The following is a 17413-nucleotide window of genomic DNA, read 5'->3' on the forward strand; positions in this document are numbered from 1 at the left end:
TGGTTTAAGCCAGCTGTTAAGTGGACTGATAATGCCCTGTCGTGTAATGCCCCCTTGAGCAGACCCGTGGTGAAGGACAATTTCAAAGTTTCCATTGGCTGGTTTGAGCAATTTAAAAAGGAACATTGTGTTTAAAAAAAAATGCATGAGGAGGCTGCTGAGACTGGCACAGCACCAGCTGTATTGTATTTTGAAATTCATGAAATATCAGAGCTGTCCATATCATTAGTATATATTCATGTAATAAATATATAATAATAAATCGCCGATTGGATTACACTTCTCTAAGCTTGAGACTAAAGACCCGACGTAACTCAAGGCATCTAAGCATGCATGAGCAAAATTATATCCCTATAGCTATATAAAGAGTGGTTTTGCTTTATTTAATTATTTAATCATCCTTTAAAGGGATAATTCAGGTAATTGGTGTGGGGTTATACGAGGTACTTACCCACGGTCAGTGTATTATTAGTGTATTATTTTCATTAGATGGCAGGTGGTATGCTCCCAGTTTGGAGAAAGAGAAGGGGTCCCGGAGTAGGAAGCAAATCCATGTACAGCTGTAGACAGGGTCAACAGTAAATCATATTTTAGGTGTTATATATAGAATATTTTTGCACCTTTCCCTTGCTGTCAGACAGCCTTTTCTGACAGGAAACAACTTTTATATGAGCCAAATATTGCTCACTCCAAAGCCACCAGACTCCTTTGGCAAAAGCATCTACTCTTTTTACTTCACAGAATACAGGAGTTGCTGGTCTACTGTTGCCTCAGTCTGTAAATTTGTTTGTGTCATGTTCGATTTAAGTGAATCCGAACTCATCCTTTAAAACATCAGAGTAACACAAACAAACTAACCGATCGAGGCAGTGATAGTTGAGCAGCTCAAGTAAAATGACTGTTTTTGCCAAAGGGGTCTGGTGGGGTGCAAGAGACTGATATTTGGCTTAAAGATTAGTAGTTTCCTGTGGGAAAAGGCTGTCTGAACGCAAGGTAAAGCAGAGAAAATATTCTAAATATATACAACACTTAAACTGACGTAGATTCTTTTTGGTGAGTCCTTTCTTACCTACACTGGTACACCTGCTGCCTGTAGGTAATATACTGACTATGGATAAGTACATTCTCCCACTTAAAATAATCCAAACTGTCCCTTAAAACCTGTTTGTTCCTTTCTCATCAGTGCAAATCATGTTGATGAGGTTAATGATGATCCGCCCTTCTTTTGTCCTTAATGTAGAATGGGAACCCTCAGAACCCGTACTGTGCTGGAATTGAAGGTGTGATGGAGGCCTACTACCAGAGTCTGAAGTCAGTTCAGCTCTACGGACCCACCAACTTCTCGCCTGTCATCAACCATGTGGCCAGGTACTGCACATGCACGCCATTTATAGGGCTTAATGTCAAAATTATCCCCCATTTACAACATCTGGTTTCTTAGATTTATTTTTCCACAGTCGTCTTCTCTTTTTTTCATTAGACCACATGCACATCGTTTTACACTTCCATATTTGCTATCACTGCTTACATCATGAACTTCAACTCACTTGAGTATGCGTGAAAGAACATGGAGTACATTTCACTCTGCGATTGACACTCAGCATGTGTTCTCAGGTTTTCTGTAATAAGCTCAGTGCAGCGAGTGTTGCCAGGTAGCTAACAAGAGTTCAGGGGAGAGAAGAAGAAAAAAAAAAAACAGACACAAACAGAGAAAGTACCTGACAGCTGATTGCATGTTTGTTTGTGTCTCTGTGAACTGTAGATGAGAACATAATTTATGCTGCAGGAAAGCTACACAGACACGTGATCCAGACAAAGTTCTGGAATAAAAAAAAGACATTAAGGAACTATTCATGCAAGTATGTAATTAACAAGATGTGCTCAAGTGAAGCCCCTCATCAGGTTACTTCACATATTTAGAAGATAATTTACTGAATTTTAATTGCATAGTTACACATGAAGAGGCAAATGGCTCTCTGAAAAGACATGGTGAAACAAGCACTACTACAGAGGCAGCAGTTCGCTTTTATTTAGCGTGTAACGTCACCTGAATACCTTTTACTCCTCTTTCCTGACTCATGTGTTCTTTCCATCAAACCCCTTTAACGAACTTCCCTCTTTGATTTTGTCTTCTCCTCTCTAACACGTTTTTTTTGGTTGCACAAGCTAATCAGTAACTGCTAACTAATCACCAACACTGTCATGTCTGTATATTATATATGGAGCTGAAACTAGGAGGCAATTAACATAGCTTAAGTTTGCATTAGGAGAAGTTAGCTTGACACTGGCTAAAGATCAAAAAACACCACCAGCATCTCCAAAGCTCACTAATTAACATCTTGTTTGTTTTGTTAAACACTAACAGAACTACATAGTTAGTAGGATTTCTTAGGGAGAGATATGAAGGTACAGCCAGGAGTTGTTAGCTTATAGGGTTGAGCAAATACTCAGCTTAAACGAGAACCTGGTACAGGTAATGTACTTGAGGGACATTGGGTAGCTAATACTGCATGTGTCGAGTTCATTTATTCACTAAAATTTATTCATTACTTACTCTTGTGATCAAAAACTTTAATCCAAAGCTGTTATGTTAACAGTTTTTCTAATAAATAATACATATAGCAACTTTTTATCAATCCAACAGCTTTCGGTTTGTTCCTCACACTTCCAGTTCAGGCACCAGTCATGTCCAGTTTAAACCCCACCAAGTCCTTGTACATATACATATACAGATACAGATAATCCAGTTGAATAAATACCCTTTTACAGCTGACGCCATCAAAAAGCTGCGCAAGCGTTTCAGCAACAGAAGTAGCGGCTTCCCCCAGTCATCCAGATGAGTTATCAAGCTGCAGAGGCTGAATTAAGCATTTTTACCAGCACCAAAATCACCAAAATGTCTGTTTGTTGAATATATGATAAATCAGAATCAATATTCTCAGTGGTCGATATGAGTTGTTCAAAATTCCGACAGGATCTTGACCATTTCAGAGCAACCAGTGGCGTCTGCAAGCTATTAAATGTGCTGACTGGACTGAGGACGTGATCAAAACTGCTTGTATTTGCAGCAGCCCGTTGACAAGCTGTTTTGGTCCGCTGTTCTTCCGCTGCCAAAATGCACGTGTAGCTTTCTCATTTTTTACAAACTGTAAAAGGGTCTATACCAATAAGGTAGTGAAGAGTGGCTGCTTTTGTCCAGTACTCCTGAGATAAGAAATAAGACAATACCTGCAAGTATAAAGTATATGAAAAGGTTTTTAAACGAAACTGCATACTTTCATAAATCTCTCATCTAGTCCACATCTCATTAACTTGGTTTTTGTAATAAGAACTTCAAGAATTGGTTCATTCTGGTTTGATGAGTACCAGACTATCACATATCCTACAAACTCTTCCTACTAAACCTCATTAAAAACTTTTAAAACAAGGTTTTGTAGATACATGTGTCTTTCTGCAATCGCACTGCCTATTTGTCATCTTCAAGCCTGCTTCTCATCTCAGTCCCTTCATCCCACCTCCACCTCCTCTCTACTGTTTGCTGATCTCCCTCATACTTCAATAACAGCCCCTTTTTCTCATCTATGTCTTCCCTTCCTCCCACATGCAGCTTAGTAACTATTCACTTAACTTCTCCTCCCCTGCTCTTCCTGTCTAGACTTCTCTTTAGTTGTTGCCCTGTGTCTCCATCTCTCTCTACCTTCTTTGTGTTGTGATCATCCACAGTGAAAGACACTTAAATATCTGCTACCTCCAGTGGGGGGGAGGCGGTCGTACGCATAGATCTAACCTCTCAGTGCATAAAGGCGTCAAAAGGCATAGCACAAGCCGAGGAGACTGAAATAATCTCGGTGTGTAAATATCAGTAACAGTCAGTTCACGACTCACATGGGAGTGAAAGGTCACTCTTGACATCGCAGGAGAAATTGAAAGCCGTATTGAGCTGAGGATCTATTGAATTGACATAAAGATAGATGTGTACAGAAAGAAGTACTACAGATTAAGATCCTCCTGAGTGGGAGGTAAGTGACATTTATTCAATGAGAAAAGTCATTTCCAAAGAACTATTTTCATGTAGTCAAATTAATTTGAGAACAAGCTGAGTCCTTTAATTAAAACTATACAGAATGATGCTTGTTATGCTTGTGTAATTAATTCATTTTAAATCAAAGAGGATAGCAGAACAGGAACAACTACAAAAATGGTCTTTTTGTGTTTTTGTTTTTTAGGTATGCAGCTTCAGTGAAGGATGGCTCCCAGTACTTTGTGCTCCTCATCATCACAGACGGCGTCATCTCAGACATGGCCCAGACCAAGGAGTCTATTGTCAACGTAAGGGCAACACCTGACTATACGTGGGTTCAAGCACCTGACGCTCAGGAAGCTCATAGCATTGTTCAATATAGCTGTGTTTCCACCACAGGAACTTTCCCCAGGGCCTAGGAACCTTTGGAGTGACTTGGTGTGTTTCCACTGCAGAGACCAGGGTCTTAACTAAGTTCTGGGGACATTCTTTTATCCCCCAAAAAGTGTCTGCTTGGGTTAGGATTTTCTAGAAGTACAGGAACCTTTTGGGTGGGGCACATTTCTGATTAGTCAAGTACTTGCAGCATTTTATTCCATCCGCAGCTCAATATGGCATCATCATCATTGTGGTGTGGTTGCAAAAAGTACATGTAAAAGCAGCCGTCACTTTTTCATACATCATTGGACTAATTCATCAAATCTTTGTCTTTAAACTGTTGTAGAAAAACAACAACAGCCTGTAACCTGTTAGTTCCTTGAAAAGTAGATCCTGGGATTACAAGTTCTGGATACTTTGGGTGGAAACGCAGCTTAAGGTATAAACAGGTGGTTTGACGTGTGTTTGTTTGCGTCCTTAGGATCTGATCAGATCAGTTTTCCCGTGCGTGCATCCAAGTGGCTGACCATGAATGACTGAATGAGCTATCAGTCATTTATGCTAATATGTCTTAATAAAAAAGTTTTAAAAGTTTTTAGGCGAGAAACTAACCATTTAGATTCCCAGTATGCATGCATTTTATCCAAATAACATCTCTTTGGAAATTTGCTCTGACATTTTTTGTAATAAGTTTCTAGACTGTCCCTGAATTGTCCTAGACACTGTATCTTTGTCTCCTGGGTGCTACTTTTTGTACCCAGAACAAAGGGACGTAATTTTGAGTGCTGTTCATAAGGGCTGTTGAGTCTGTGTCTGCACCAAAACGTCTCTCAGTAAATCACTTTGCTCATTCATGAGCGATGAAGTGTCTCTTATCTCAAGCATTGTTTTTTCCAAGCCTAAAAGGTAAAAATACAGTACAACACAATTCAATCTCTAACTAATAAATCTTCATTTATATGGCAGAGTTTGTACGAAAAGATTCAGTGCAATGTTCTTCACAACAGATGAAAAATAACACATGATAAGACAGATGCAAAAGTCGGAACATTAAAATCAAACAGACAAATGAATGAAGAGAGAAAAGCGGTCGTTAAGACAGCTGCTGATTTAGTTAGAACATGTAGTATGTAGATTGTTTCTAAAAGACAGACTGTCACAGCCTGTTTGTGTACAGAGAACTGTTAAGCTAAATTATCTATTCAAATTGGATGTCAGGAAAGGCATTCTGTTTTTTTGTTTTTTCCCACTTTTATGCCAATCAGTTGTATAAACATGTTTACACCATTCTGTGTGAATGATGTAAAAAAAAAACAGAGCGATGAATTTAAAAAATGGTCTTTATCAAATGCAGACATTTCACCAAAAAGAAAAGAATTCACCACAGAAAACATTTGCAAGTAATGTCACAATTATGCAGTGGTGTGTAACATAGCTGCTTGAAGATAAACCATGAAAACATGTATCAGAATAAGTACAACTGTCATAGCCTGAGATCTTAATACAATTGGGCAAACATGTAAATGTGTGTCTTAAATTCTTATTTTCATTACTTTTTTTTTTTGCTCTCAGGAGCAAAATTCTGTGTTTGAATGAAAGCTGGAAAACAGCTGTGCCTGTATTTCCAGATTAGGCTGCGAGGCGTCTGACTGTCAGCTTTAGATGTATTGACAATGGATTTACTACACAGAGAAAAGGCACCTAGTGTTGGTCTTACAGACGGATAATGTTAATCTACCTGATCCACACAGTACAGAGTCTCACAGTCTTACATGAACACAAGCGGGGGTGGACAGTAATGAAATATAGTTACTTGAGTACTGTTCTGAACTACATTTTTTGGCCTGTGTATTTATTTTTTTTGGACACTTATGACTTTTATTCCACTACATTTGAAAAAAAAAAGTACTTTTCACTTGATTTGGAGTAATATTTTACCCAGAGTATCTATATTTTGACTCAAGTAAAGGGGGTGTGTACTTTTTCTCTCACTAATGTAAAAAATGTTTGGTATTGACACATATTTTTTACTCATCTCTGGATATACATCCTTTCTTGGAGTGCCAACAGAAATATGACGTGACTGGCGAGCCTTTACTCCTGTTATTTTTTCTGTTTGCGGTGCCACCCTCGCTTTTGACAGCATGTTATTTCCCCTCCATCCGTCTCCTCCATCACTGTCAAGTCAGAGTGCGCTCCAGAGGGAAGCCAGCCCGTGCACGATGTAGAATGAAAACAAAAAGAACAGTAAACAGCGGCCATTTTTGTGAAGGCGGCGATCCGTCTCAGACCTTTGAACGCGGAGAGGTTGAGGAGAGCAAAACGTTAAGGAGAAAAGGAAGACGAGGCAGCACGATAAAATGAGGCGGCAGAGATGAGGGAGCAGAAAAAGAAAGAGAGCAAAGATTGCAGTAGAGATGTAAAGAAAAAAACACAAGGAAGACCTTTACGGAGGGGGGCAAAAAATAAATGAGATATTTCGATAAGATCATCTGTTGCTCTGCTGCCTGAGGTCAACCCATTACTCAACGCACACTGAACACACACACCACTGGCCCTCTCTTTCTAATAAACACGCTCTCTGGCACTTACACACATATCCGCACACATAAACACATGTCATTTGTAAGCTGTCAGGGAGCTCAGGCCATGTTGTTGATTCTCTCTTCTCTAATATTATTCACCGTGATGTCTCAACCCACGCAGCAAGCGCTTCAGGAGGCGCTGGAGAAAACACACACAAGATTCACTCGCACATTTACACATACTGTGTAATACATACATGCTGGCAAGATGTGAACATGGCACCTTATGCTTTGTTCAAGATAGAGGCTGTAAATGTTAACCTGTAGTCCATCTTTACCCTGAAACAGTTTTCCAAATGTTTTAAAATGTTTGTAATGTATCAGATATTCATTGTTCTCCTCTCCCTCAGGCCTCCTGTCTGCCGATGTCAATCATCATTGTGGGGGTGGGACCTGCAGAATTCGATGGTAAGTCAACAAGAACCCGTCACAGTTGTAATGTTTATGTGTAAGAAACTTTCTGCTCCATAGAATCAAGGGAATATGACCTCTGTTTCAGAGGATCTTGTCTTGCTCACAGTGTCTTGTTGATTTTGTATTCATATGAAATAATGCATGTGTGTATTTTGTTTTTCCTTGTATTTTCTGCAGCGATGATTGAGTTGGACGGCGACGAAGTCAGAATCTCGTCCAGAGGAAGATACGCTGAGAGAGACATTGTTCAGGTACACGCTCCTTTCTTTTCCTCAAAGACCACGCTGCTTTCACGCTAATGAAAAATGAAACCATGTCTGAGATTACAAATCAGCTCTGCCACATGGTCACCCAGCTCCTTCTCATCTCATGTTAGCCGGTTCCAAAGAAAGGGATGTATACTTTTTTATCACTGGCAAAATGTATGTTTTGATCATGCCTCTTGAGAGAGTAAATGTGATTAATATTTTTGTCAAAGTACAGTTGAGTACTTGAGTCAGGCCTTCTTCTTCTTCAGGCTCTGCTCCCACAAAAGGGGGTGTTCGGTGCGTCACTTGAGCCTTGTTTTCTGCACAAAATGGACTGATCACATGCTGCCTACTTCAGTCCAAACTGCACATGAAATGTTAAACTTGATACAGCTAAGTTTTCAAATCAAAGTGAAATTTATTTAATTAAATATTGCCTGTGATAAATACAAATATGCTAATCAATTTTCTAAATTATGTTTATAAATTGTACTTGGCAGCAAATCAGGATCAAGCATAAATAATCATTCAAAGTGGCTGATTTGTTGCGCAAAATTTAGCATTAATATGACCTGAAGCAGCCACTTTTTTTCTGCAACACCAGGTTGTGTAGGTTCCCATGGCAACGTGATATGTACAGTTCGCGTTGCTGTAACCACATCACATGGCTTTGTTCAGTGACTTTACAAATGTACAACTCAACAGGTAAGGAATAATATGCAGTGAACAGCTCATTATTGCAAAATAAACCCCGGCCTGCTCAGTGCACATTATCCTGTTATTACACTGTAATAATTTGATGCAAAATATTAATTTTAAAATAACTCAAATGTTTTAAAAATGATCTTAGTCTATGATTAGAACTGCATGCACAGTAATGTTCTGCTCTATATAGCCACGGTCTGTTAGACATAACAACAGCCTGCTGTAAAGAAATAAGACTTTACAATGTTGTACTTGACCAATCAGAATTGAGCGTTTAACAAAGCCGTGTGTCAGCTGAGAATCTATATCTCTCACGAAGAACTTCATCAGGAAAAGAAGTAGTTAAAGAGCTGCGCTTTTTACAGGTGATTTAATCTGAAAGTCTGAACATAAGCTCCTCCAGACCAAGTAACATGTTCAGTATAAGTTACCATGGTGATCTAGTCAGGTTAAAAGCGAGACACCTACACTATATATATATAACTACAGGCCTATACCATTCCTCTAGCTTTGTAGTGCAGCACTCAGGTCTCTTATCATATCAGTTTTCAGTTGATGGTGCTTATTCCCAAACAAAATTACAATTAAATCAGCGCACTTTGACACACAATAAGCGTGGAGCTCTTGGGGCCACAGGAGGTTTGGCGCCCTGGAGCTGTTGCCTGCTTTGCCCGGTTTGCAATCCAGCCTTGGTAGAAATACCAGTCATTAGACTGCTGGCAGTAATTTAGGTTTATGGGTTATTTATGTAATTTATGTAATTATGCAAAAGTGTCAAAACTCAGTCAGTGATATGCTGATGTTGAAAAATGTCCGAGAGACAAGCAAGAAGTCATTTTCCCCCCAAAAAAACTACAACTTTGCAGAATAACTATGTGGAAGGATTTGTTAAAGGGGAGTTGCTTAAAACCACCTGAGTCTCGTCCAGGTTCGTCAACTCTGTCCATGCAGACCGACGCCTGGTCACCTCGACCCCGGGGTGCACCCGACCACAGATGGCAAGATGGACACACACATACACACAGAGAGAAAATGGCATGCTCCCCAGCATGTGTGAAGAGTCTGCCAAATCTCTGCTTCTCTGCAGCGTTCTCATTAAAGTGGCTGAACGGAGACCCTCAGCTATAACCCCGGACTAATGTACAAGTTAAAAAGCCTGCAGGGCAGCCCAGGGTCTGCAGTCAGTCGCACAGACGGGACCTGGGAAGTGCACAACAGGCTTTTTCACCAAGCTGCTACAATTTAGCCACACCAGAGGGGTTTTTATTTATTTTATTTTTACTTTTCATACGTGTCACTGCCTGGCAAGACAAAGAGAAAGAATGCAAACATTCAGAGTGAGACATTTGTTTGTTTCTTTCTTTTCCATGACCTTTATACTGCCGCTGTCATATCTTGCTCCCTCACACCCTCCCTCAGCCCACGTGGGCGAGGGTGGCACGCTTGTTAGTTGGCTTTTTAACAAGCTGAAGTACACACACACACGCACACACACATACACACATAGAAAATAGCCAGAGATGGTGTAAAACTAAGTTTCAGTACAGGAGCATTACAGCAGTTCTGCCTACAGGCTCTCATTATCAGCAGGCTAATAACCCCATGGCGAGGTTTACTTTCTGCAGCGAGGGTTTCCAGCACAAATTGGCCTCTCATATGATCGTGTGATTGTAGGTGACAACAGCTCATTAAGTAAATGAAACGGAGACGTCCTCATATCTGTCCTCATTTAGATGAGCAATATTGAGCGGTGCTGAGATGTAAATAATGAGTCACAGACAGGGTGGATGAATAGTCAAAGAAGTCAACAACATGTGTCTAAATGTCCTTTAACAAACTCATTTTAAGTTAGTCTGGATAGGAGTGCGACTTCAGTCAACCGGATATGTCCAACAATATTTGCTTGAAGTTTCTGACCGTCATTGATATCGACTGTGATAACATTACACTCACAGTTGATTGCTGAGATCAGCGACAGCTATTGACAGCAGTCAGACAGTCAGGTTGTAGAGACATGAACAGTTTAGCCACATTATCTTAAACACCTTTAATTGAAGGTAAAACATAAAGTGAGCATACTCATAATGTGTGTAAATAACCCTCATTTTACAAGATAACAGCATGCAATACTACAGTGCAATTGCATTCGGTCAAGTTGGTCTGTAAACAAATGAAACACGTGTGTGTTTGAGTGCCACTGCCCTAAGTTGAGATATTTGAGCTGGAATCGGGGGAGAAAAAGTCAGAATGGTGCATCTTTTAGGTATAAAGAATCAAAGTCAGTCCCCTTCAACTGGACCAACATGGGACCTTATCTCTTAAAAAATACGTAGGCCTGTGGTAGTTACTAGCAATATGTTGTTTATCAATTTAATAAACGTTACCCAGAGCCACTTAAGCTATGATGTCTGTGTGTTTTCGACTGGGAAACTACCACCAAACTACCACCAAACTACCACAAAATTCAACCTTAATATCTTGCAATATTGTGCTTTAAATTGACAAACATCACATGTGTGGTTGTAGCAGGATTCAAATGGGATCAAAAAATTATTCGTCTCTCGCTGTTGACTACTGTAGATATATTTTTTCCGGACAGTATTGGTTTTCAAGGGCAGTAATACAGAAACTTCTTAATGTTTTAAAATAGGAAGAGTCTAAGATGGGATTTTGTATTTTTTCTTTCTGTCTTATCTTATTTCATCCTGTCTTATCTCAGGTTAGGAAATCCTAAACACTCAATTCAACATTTCTTATCAACTTATATGTCTTTTACCCAGTAACCGACACTGAGCTAAATAACCTCATAACCATCAGTTTTTCCCATTGAAACATACTGAAACATCTATTGAAACAGGAAAAAATGTTAGTTAACACAACCATTAGCTACTGTTAGCTTGTTAGTAAGTTATCAACTGTGTTATACTACAGATATCAGTTAACCTAAAGTTAGAGTTTATTCAAGAATTTTGGAAGTTAAGATGCTTGTGTAATACACTTTTCCTATCTTAAGGTAGAATAGGAAAATTGACTTAGAAACTGTTCACATGGTTATCAAACATAAGAAGGGATCTGCGTGTTAAGAATATTCTGTGATAAGCTGCGGCTGCTTGAATTTTCTGTTGTGAGAATTAGCAGTGCTGATCCCCTTATTTGAACCTGCATATTTTCAGCCTAATATTGGATCCCAGTAATCCCAGACATTTCTAACTAGGTCCTGGTATGTAGCTGCTGGCTCTGTGCCCGTCTCCTCTCTCTGTCTTAAAGCTCGTAGCCGCTCGATTTCACACACCAGCAGCCTCAAATAGTGCCAGCGAGCGTTAACGCCTAATTCACTAAGAGCATGACATCACTGTTTGCTCATTCTTTATATGCAGATTTGCTGCTTATCTTGATGACCTTAGGAATCAGATTTCTCTCCAGGTGCTGTTGAGGAGAAAGTTTTCACGTTCACCAGCTCCTGTTCACCAGACAACCAGAGTTTCATATCAGAAAATAAGAGGAATCTGCAGCATCTTAATTAGTGTAGATTCTCTTCTCTGTCGCAGCTTCAATCCAGGCAGGAGAGATGATTGTATTTTATGAGCTTCTTCTGCTTTAAATTTTGAACATAGAAACTTGAAATAAATAATTATCTCCTGTAATTCAGATTCTTTTTTCATCACTTTTTCCCCCTCATAAATTTTACCGTCCTTCCTCTGCTCTTAATCTTATTTCTCACCTCTGTTCTTTGTCTTTTCACTCCACCTGCTTTTTTTTTTTTTTTTTTGCAATCTTCATCTCTTTCCTCATTTTCCTCCTCTTTACTAAACCATCTGTCTCTGTCTCCTCGCACAGTACCTGCGCAGTTTACAGCGATAACGGCGGCAGATTTACCACCGAAAATTTTGTCATGTTCAAAACAAAGGGCCCTTGATGTCAGACAGAGGTAGACAAAAGCAATCTTGCGGCTGAAATAACAACTGATTTTATCCGCTGTAATAAGCCAGCTAATTAAGATAATGTAAGCTCCATGAATTGATTGACAAGGCAGCTGACTTTTCTCCAGCTAACTCAATTTAAAATGACAACTTTGTAAAGACGCACTTTAATATACACTTGATGACTGCAGACATTATGCAAAAAACTATATGGGCCAGGCAAAAACCAGAAACTTCAGCAGTTTATAATCCATTTGTTTTTCGCTGGCCTTGGAAGTAACACTTGAGATGCTTCTCATTTCATTATTTTGTGTCTCCTCCACGCTCCTTGTCTCCTCTGTCCTCCTGCCTGCGTCAAGGATGTCTCAATTACTAAAATGCATCTCGAGGAGAGAGGAGTGAGAAGAAAAGAGGTTTGCCAGAGAAGCTATGAGTGAAAATACACAGGTTTATTGTTTGCAGACGTCTTTTCAGACTATTTATCACCTGTGATTTATAAAGGAGCCTCCGAATGTTCCTTTTGTGTTCGTAGTTTGTTTTAGTTATTTAAGCTGATCAAATGTAGAGCTGCAACTAACAGTTATTTTATTAACAGTTAATCTACTGATCATTTTCTTGATTATTCAATTAGTAGTTTGTAGTGCAGTCACCCAGGCCTAGTTGTTTGGTCCATAACAATTCAGAAAATGGTGAAAAATGTTGGTCGCTGTTTCCCAAAGATGTCCTCAAAAGTCTTGTTTTGTCCGCAATCAAAAGACATTCAGTTTACTGTCATAGAAGACTAAAGACACCAGAAAATATTCACATCTGAGGAGCTGAAATCAGAGATTTTGGACATATTTTCTTAAAAGGAAATGAGTCAAAGTGATTCATCGATGATCAAAGTAGTTGGCAATGAATAGCTTTTTTTGACAACTAATTGATTAACTGACTAATGATTGCAGCAATAATCAAATGTGTCATCAAACTTTCTGCTCTCCGTTTGTTTAGCGCCTTGTAAGGCTCTGTTTTAACTAAATTCTTAAATGACATTTCACCTTGATATTATTTATGTTTTGATCATTGAATGTGATCTAATTCAGCTCCTGTAGTCGTTACAAGTGCAAACAGCTTCTTGTCAAATTATTGTGTCATTATTATCAGTGACATTAATTATTATTATTAATTATTGTGTTCTCTTGCATTCATCACTAATTACTTGTATTAAATGTTGCCATATAATGTAATATATCTAACTCCTTATTTTATATATATATGTGTGTGTGAATGTGTTAAATAAAAAAAAGATATTCTGTCACATTATGCCACAATGTGAATTAAATTAAAAGCACTTATATAAGTTGTCATTAGCGCATGACAGAGATCATGAAATACAGGGATTGGTTATTAAAAAAAAATCATATTTAAACTGTTTGCAGCTCGTGTTAAAGCAGACAAACGCACTGTTTAATTCACTCCTTACACATTTGCGCTTGTGTTTTTGCATCTGGAAAGGCGATTAGAAAAAAAGATACCACCTATCTCACTAGAGCTCCATGAGAAACCTCTGTGTTGTCACCCATCGGTTTGTTGACGACTGTTTTGAAACCTTGAACTTGGCATTATGGGGGTCACCATTTTGCTTTATGCAGCCAGATAATGCGCCAGCGTGTAGCTGGTGGGCGACTCCTTAGGAAACCATTTACTGAGGTAGTAAATCAAGTGAGAAGTTGATGCGTTTTGACATCAGAGTACATGCAATCGGAATTCCTTGTAACCAGTGCAGTTGCCCCCTGCTGGCCATTAGAAAGAATGCAGCTTTAAGGCACGCGTACATTGTAGTCTACTTGCCAGCTTATTATTGGTCCCCAACATTCAGAAACTGTAGGCTAACTTGCACACATTCGGCAGTTAGCATAATTAGCATTATTAGTATAATCACTTATATTTAAAAGGCTGTTTAAACCCCCATCTGGCCATATTTCAATTCCCAGTGGAATTATTTTGATTAAGTTTTGGTCAGTTTAGTCAACGCTGATGTATTAGAATGGACAGATAACTTATGCATTTGAAATAGTTGGAATAACTTCAATTTGATTCTGAATTTTAGGATATTTATGAACATAATTCAAACAAGGCAGAAGTTGTTCATTTCAATCCACAGACTTTTACACGCTGGTACTAGCACTCAAGTAACATACCAAACTAGAATAATATGACTGTGGCTAAATAATACTCATGAAAAAAGAGAGAGGGGAGTTTTCACTTTGCAAATATACAGTATCTCTCTTTCAACTTCTCTTTCCCTTCCTTTCAAAATATCACCATAACTCCTTTTCTTGCCTCTCTTCCCTCACAGTTTGTCCCATTCAGGGACTACATTGACCGGACGGGAAACCACATCCTGAGCATGGCCCGGCTCGCCAAAGACGTCTTGGCTGAGATCCCTGACCAGTTCCTGTCCTACATGAGGACCCGCGGGATCAAGCCGTCGCCAGCGCCGCCTCCCTACACGCCACCGGTCCAGCCCCTCCAAACCCAGATATGAGGAGCCGGGAGGAGATCGGTTTCGGAGTCAGGAGTTAGCCAAACTTAATGCGCAAAATACTTCCACTTCCCTAAAGCCGCTCTCCATGCCTTGCCGTCGTGGATCACGGTGGTCTTTCTCGTGTTCAGGAAGCTGCATGTCGGGCCGGGAGAGTGTCGCTTTTGAGGACAGGAAAAGCCAATGAGAGTCTGTTTACTTCCACTGTCAAGCATTCCTGTTACTGTCTGGAATTTTTTTTTTTGTTTTTTCGCCTGGGAAAACTGCACAGGATCCGGAGAGGATTTGGAGAGTCTGAATTCAAGTTGGGAAGAAAAGAAGCACTGAAGGAAAGAAAGAAAAGAGGAAATGAAGGACAGCTCATTGGGAAACATTGTAAAGAGAATGTCTCCAGACAAAACAAAGGAATCACTTGATCTTAAAAGAACCTTTTCTGTAAATAACTGGACATCTCTAACTTCTTCTTTCTCTATCTTCTCTTTCTCTCTATCTCTCTCCAACTCACTCATTGTTTACAGTAAACGCTAACAAGGATTTTTACTGTTGATACTTTTATATACACAGTTTCAGTATGAAGCTTGTAATACTCTCTACTCTTTCTGTCTCTCTTCTCTCCTGGCATGTGTGTCAGGTAGCAGCAGTGCAGGTCCTGGTAGCCCTTCTGTACCGTACCGTACCGTGCTGTACTGTACCGTACTGTATTCTGGTGTTTGTATTAACCTTTTTGCATGAGTGTAGCCTCAGTCAAGTGCATGCATATAGTGGCCCTGCACTACCTCTTCTACCCATCCGTCTGTCTGTCTGCCTGTCTGTCTGTCTGTCGGGGGTGAGTGTCTGTCGGCCTGTATCTCCATTTGTCACTTCACCCTGTCTGTCTGCACTGCTCTCAGGCCTGATCTGTCTCCCTTTTCTTCCTGTCCATCTCTCTCTTTCTCTCTTTGCTTTCTTTTAAGACTCTTTCTCTTTCACTGGCTGTGTTTCCATCCAACTTTTTTTCTTTGGCAAGTTATAATAGACAAGCTGAACAGAAAATGCATCATTTTTATGCTCATCAGAAGAGGAAGGCTTTTATTACAGAATGTTCTGAATAGCAAAGAAATGCCCTTTCTGTTCCTTGACGTAAATTGGCTTCATGAATGGTTCAAATTCACTGCATTACAGTTCCAAATGAATATTTAAAATGTAAAATATGTTTCGCCCTTTTTCCAGCTAGTTTCCATCACTAGGGCCCAATTTTAAGTTGGCTAATACTTTGATTTGTTCCCAAATAACCATAAAACTAACGTCATTCCCATTACTCTCAGCAGTGCTTTGTGTTCAGTGCTAATTAGCAAATATTAGCCTGCAAGTGTGAGTCTGTTAGCATGCTGACATTAGCATGCAACTCAGTACAGTCACATTGGCCAGCGTGGCTGAAAGATCTTACACTGGACAAAAACTAGTGGTTAGGGTTTTTCAGTAGCAGTTTACAATAAAAAAACAAAGAAAAGTCATGTATAATTATGATTATTTTATGCACACTTCAATTAATAATAATTGACTGGTATTTAAAGGAGAGTAAGATACAGTATGTCAGAAGTGACGTCATTCAGCTGCATTATTCTGTACATAAATATATACATAATATATATGATGAAGTGTTAGGCAGTTGGTGGTTTTAGATTATAACTTGACAAAACAATCTTTTTCACGGCCCTCTCAAAAGTCACAAGGGGCAGCACTAACATCATTCCACAGCTGCCACACTGACAAGGCTGCCTGCAGATGTGTCTGCAGACATTTTTTGTTTATCGGTGTCATGAGCGCAGGCATCGACCAGTGACGATTATATCAAAATATCGGCCAAGCGATTAATTGGTCTACCACTACAAATAACCTGGTTGGCATCTGGCTTTGTCTTCGGTAGGCTTTCACTCCTGGGTCAAATCACTGTCCAGTCACAAGTATTTACCAGCTCCAGGTCCGATGGACAATGTTGGAAACATGACAGTTGCGTGGCCATTCTAACCCTCCCCCTTTTTCTAATGCAGTGCTATAAAGGCCACAAATTCCATCTGTGTCCATTGAAGCAGCGCTTGAACATTGTTCAAAAATAGTCAGCGTTGAGTTTGAAAGAGAGACTATAACATATGAAGAAGAAGCCACACTGGCCTCTGTGCTGGTTTCTACGGTATACTAACCCTGTTCTTCAGTGCATTTGTGATATCAAACAACACATCAGTTAAAAAAAAGCAAACTGATCTACTGACAATGGGAAAGGAGTCAGACTTGGAGCAGGTTTAAGAAACCTGCATATGCATGCTAAATCTTGGTGTAAAAATGATATTAGTCTTTTGTTTTGTCTCAAAGGGACTGTCAAGTTTGGCCAACTTTAGCAAACATTTAAGAACAGAGTTTTTACTTTCTTACATTTCAAATGCCAGTTTTTTTTGATGAAGTTTCAAATTGTGCACTTTCTGTTTTCCAGCTTCTCATTTTTTTGTGCGTAGCATTTATTTTCTCTTCTGAATGGAAGCATAGCTACTCTCTCTCTCTCTCTCTCTCTCTCTCTCTCTCTCTCTCTCTCTCTGTCTCTGTCTCTGTTCTCCAAACTGCCTTGGCAACAGGATGCCCACATG

The 17413-nt window shown here is 39.5% G+C and overlaps 1 protein-coding gene across 1 annotated transcript in view; it reads left to right on the forward strand.

The window, feature by feature from the left end:
- Positions 1-16325, forward strand: part of LOC146306671 (copine-8) — a 113961-nt gene extending 97636 nt beyond the window's left edge. Inside the window, exons 16-20 of the mRNA XM_084710832.1 lie at positions 1241-1368; positions 4227-4329; positions 7335-7392; positions 7576-7649; positions 14610-16325. Coding sequence (XP_084566958.1) covers positions 1241-1368; positions 4227-4329; positions 7335-7392; positions 7576-7649; positions 14610-14798 — 552 coding nt within the window. The 3' untranslated portion in view covers positions 14799-16325. The remainder of the gene's footprint in view (positions 1-1240; positions 1369-4226; positions 4330-7334; positions 7393-7575; positions 7650-14609) is intronic.
- The last annotated feature ends 1088 nt before the right edge of the window (positions 16326-17413 follow it).

Source organism: Lutjanus erythropterus, chromosome 22, assembly GCF_056507025.1.
Source record: "Lutjanus erythropterus isolate fLutEry1 chromosome 22, fLutEry1.hap2, whole genome shotgun sequence".
In the NCBI taxonomy this organism is placed as follows: Eukaryota; Metazoa; Chordata; class Actinopteri; order Lutjaniformes; family Lutjanidae; genus Lutjanus; species Lutjanus erythropterus.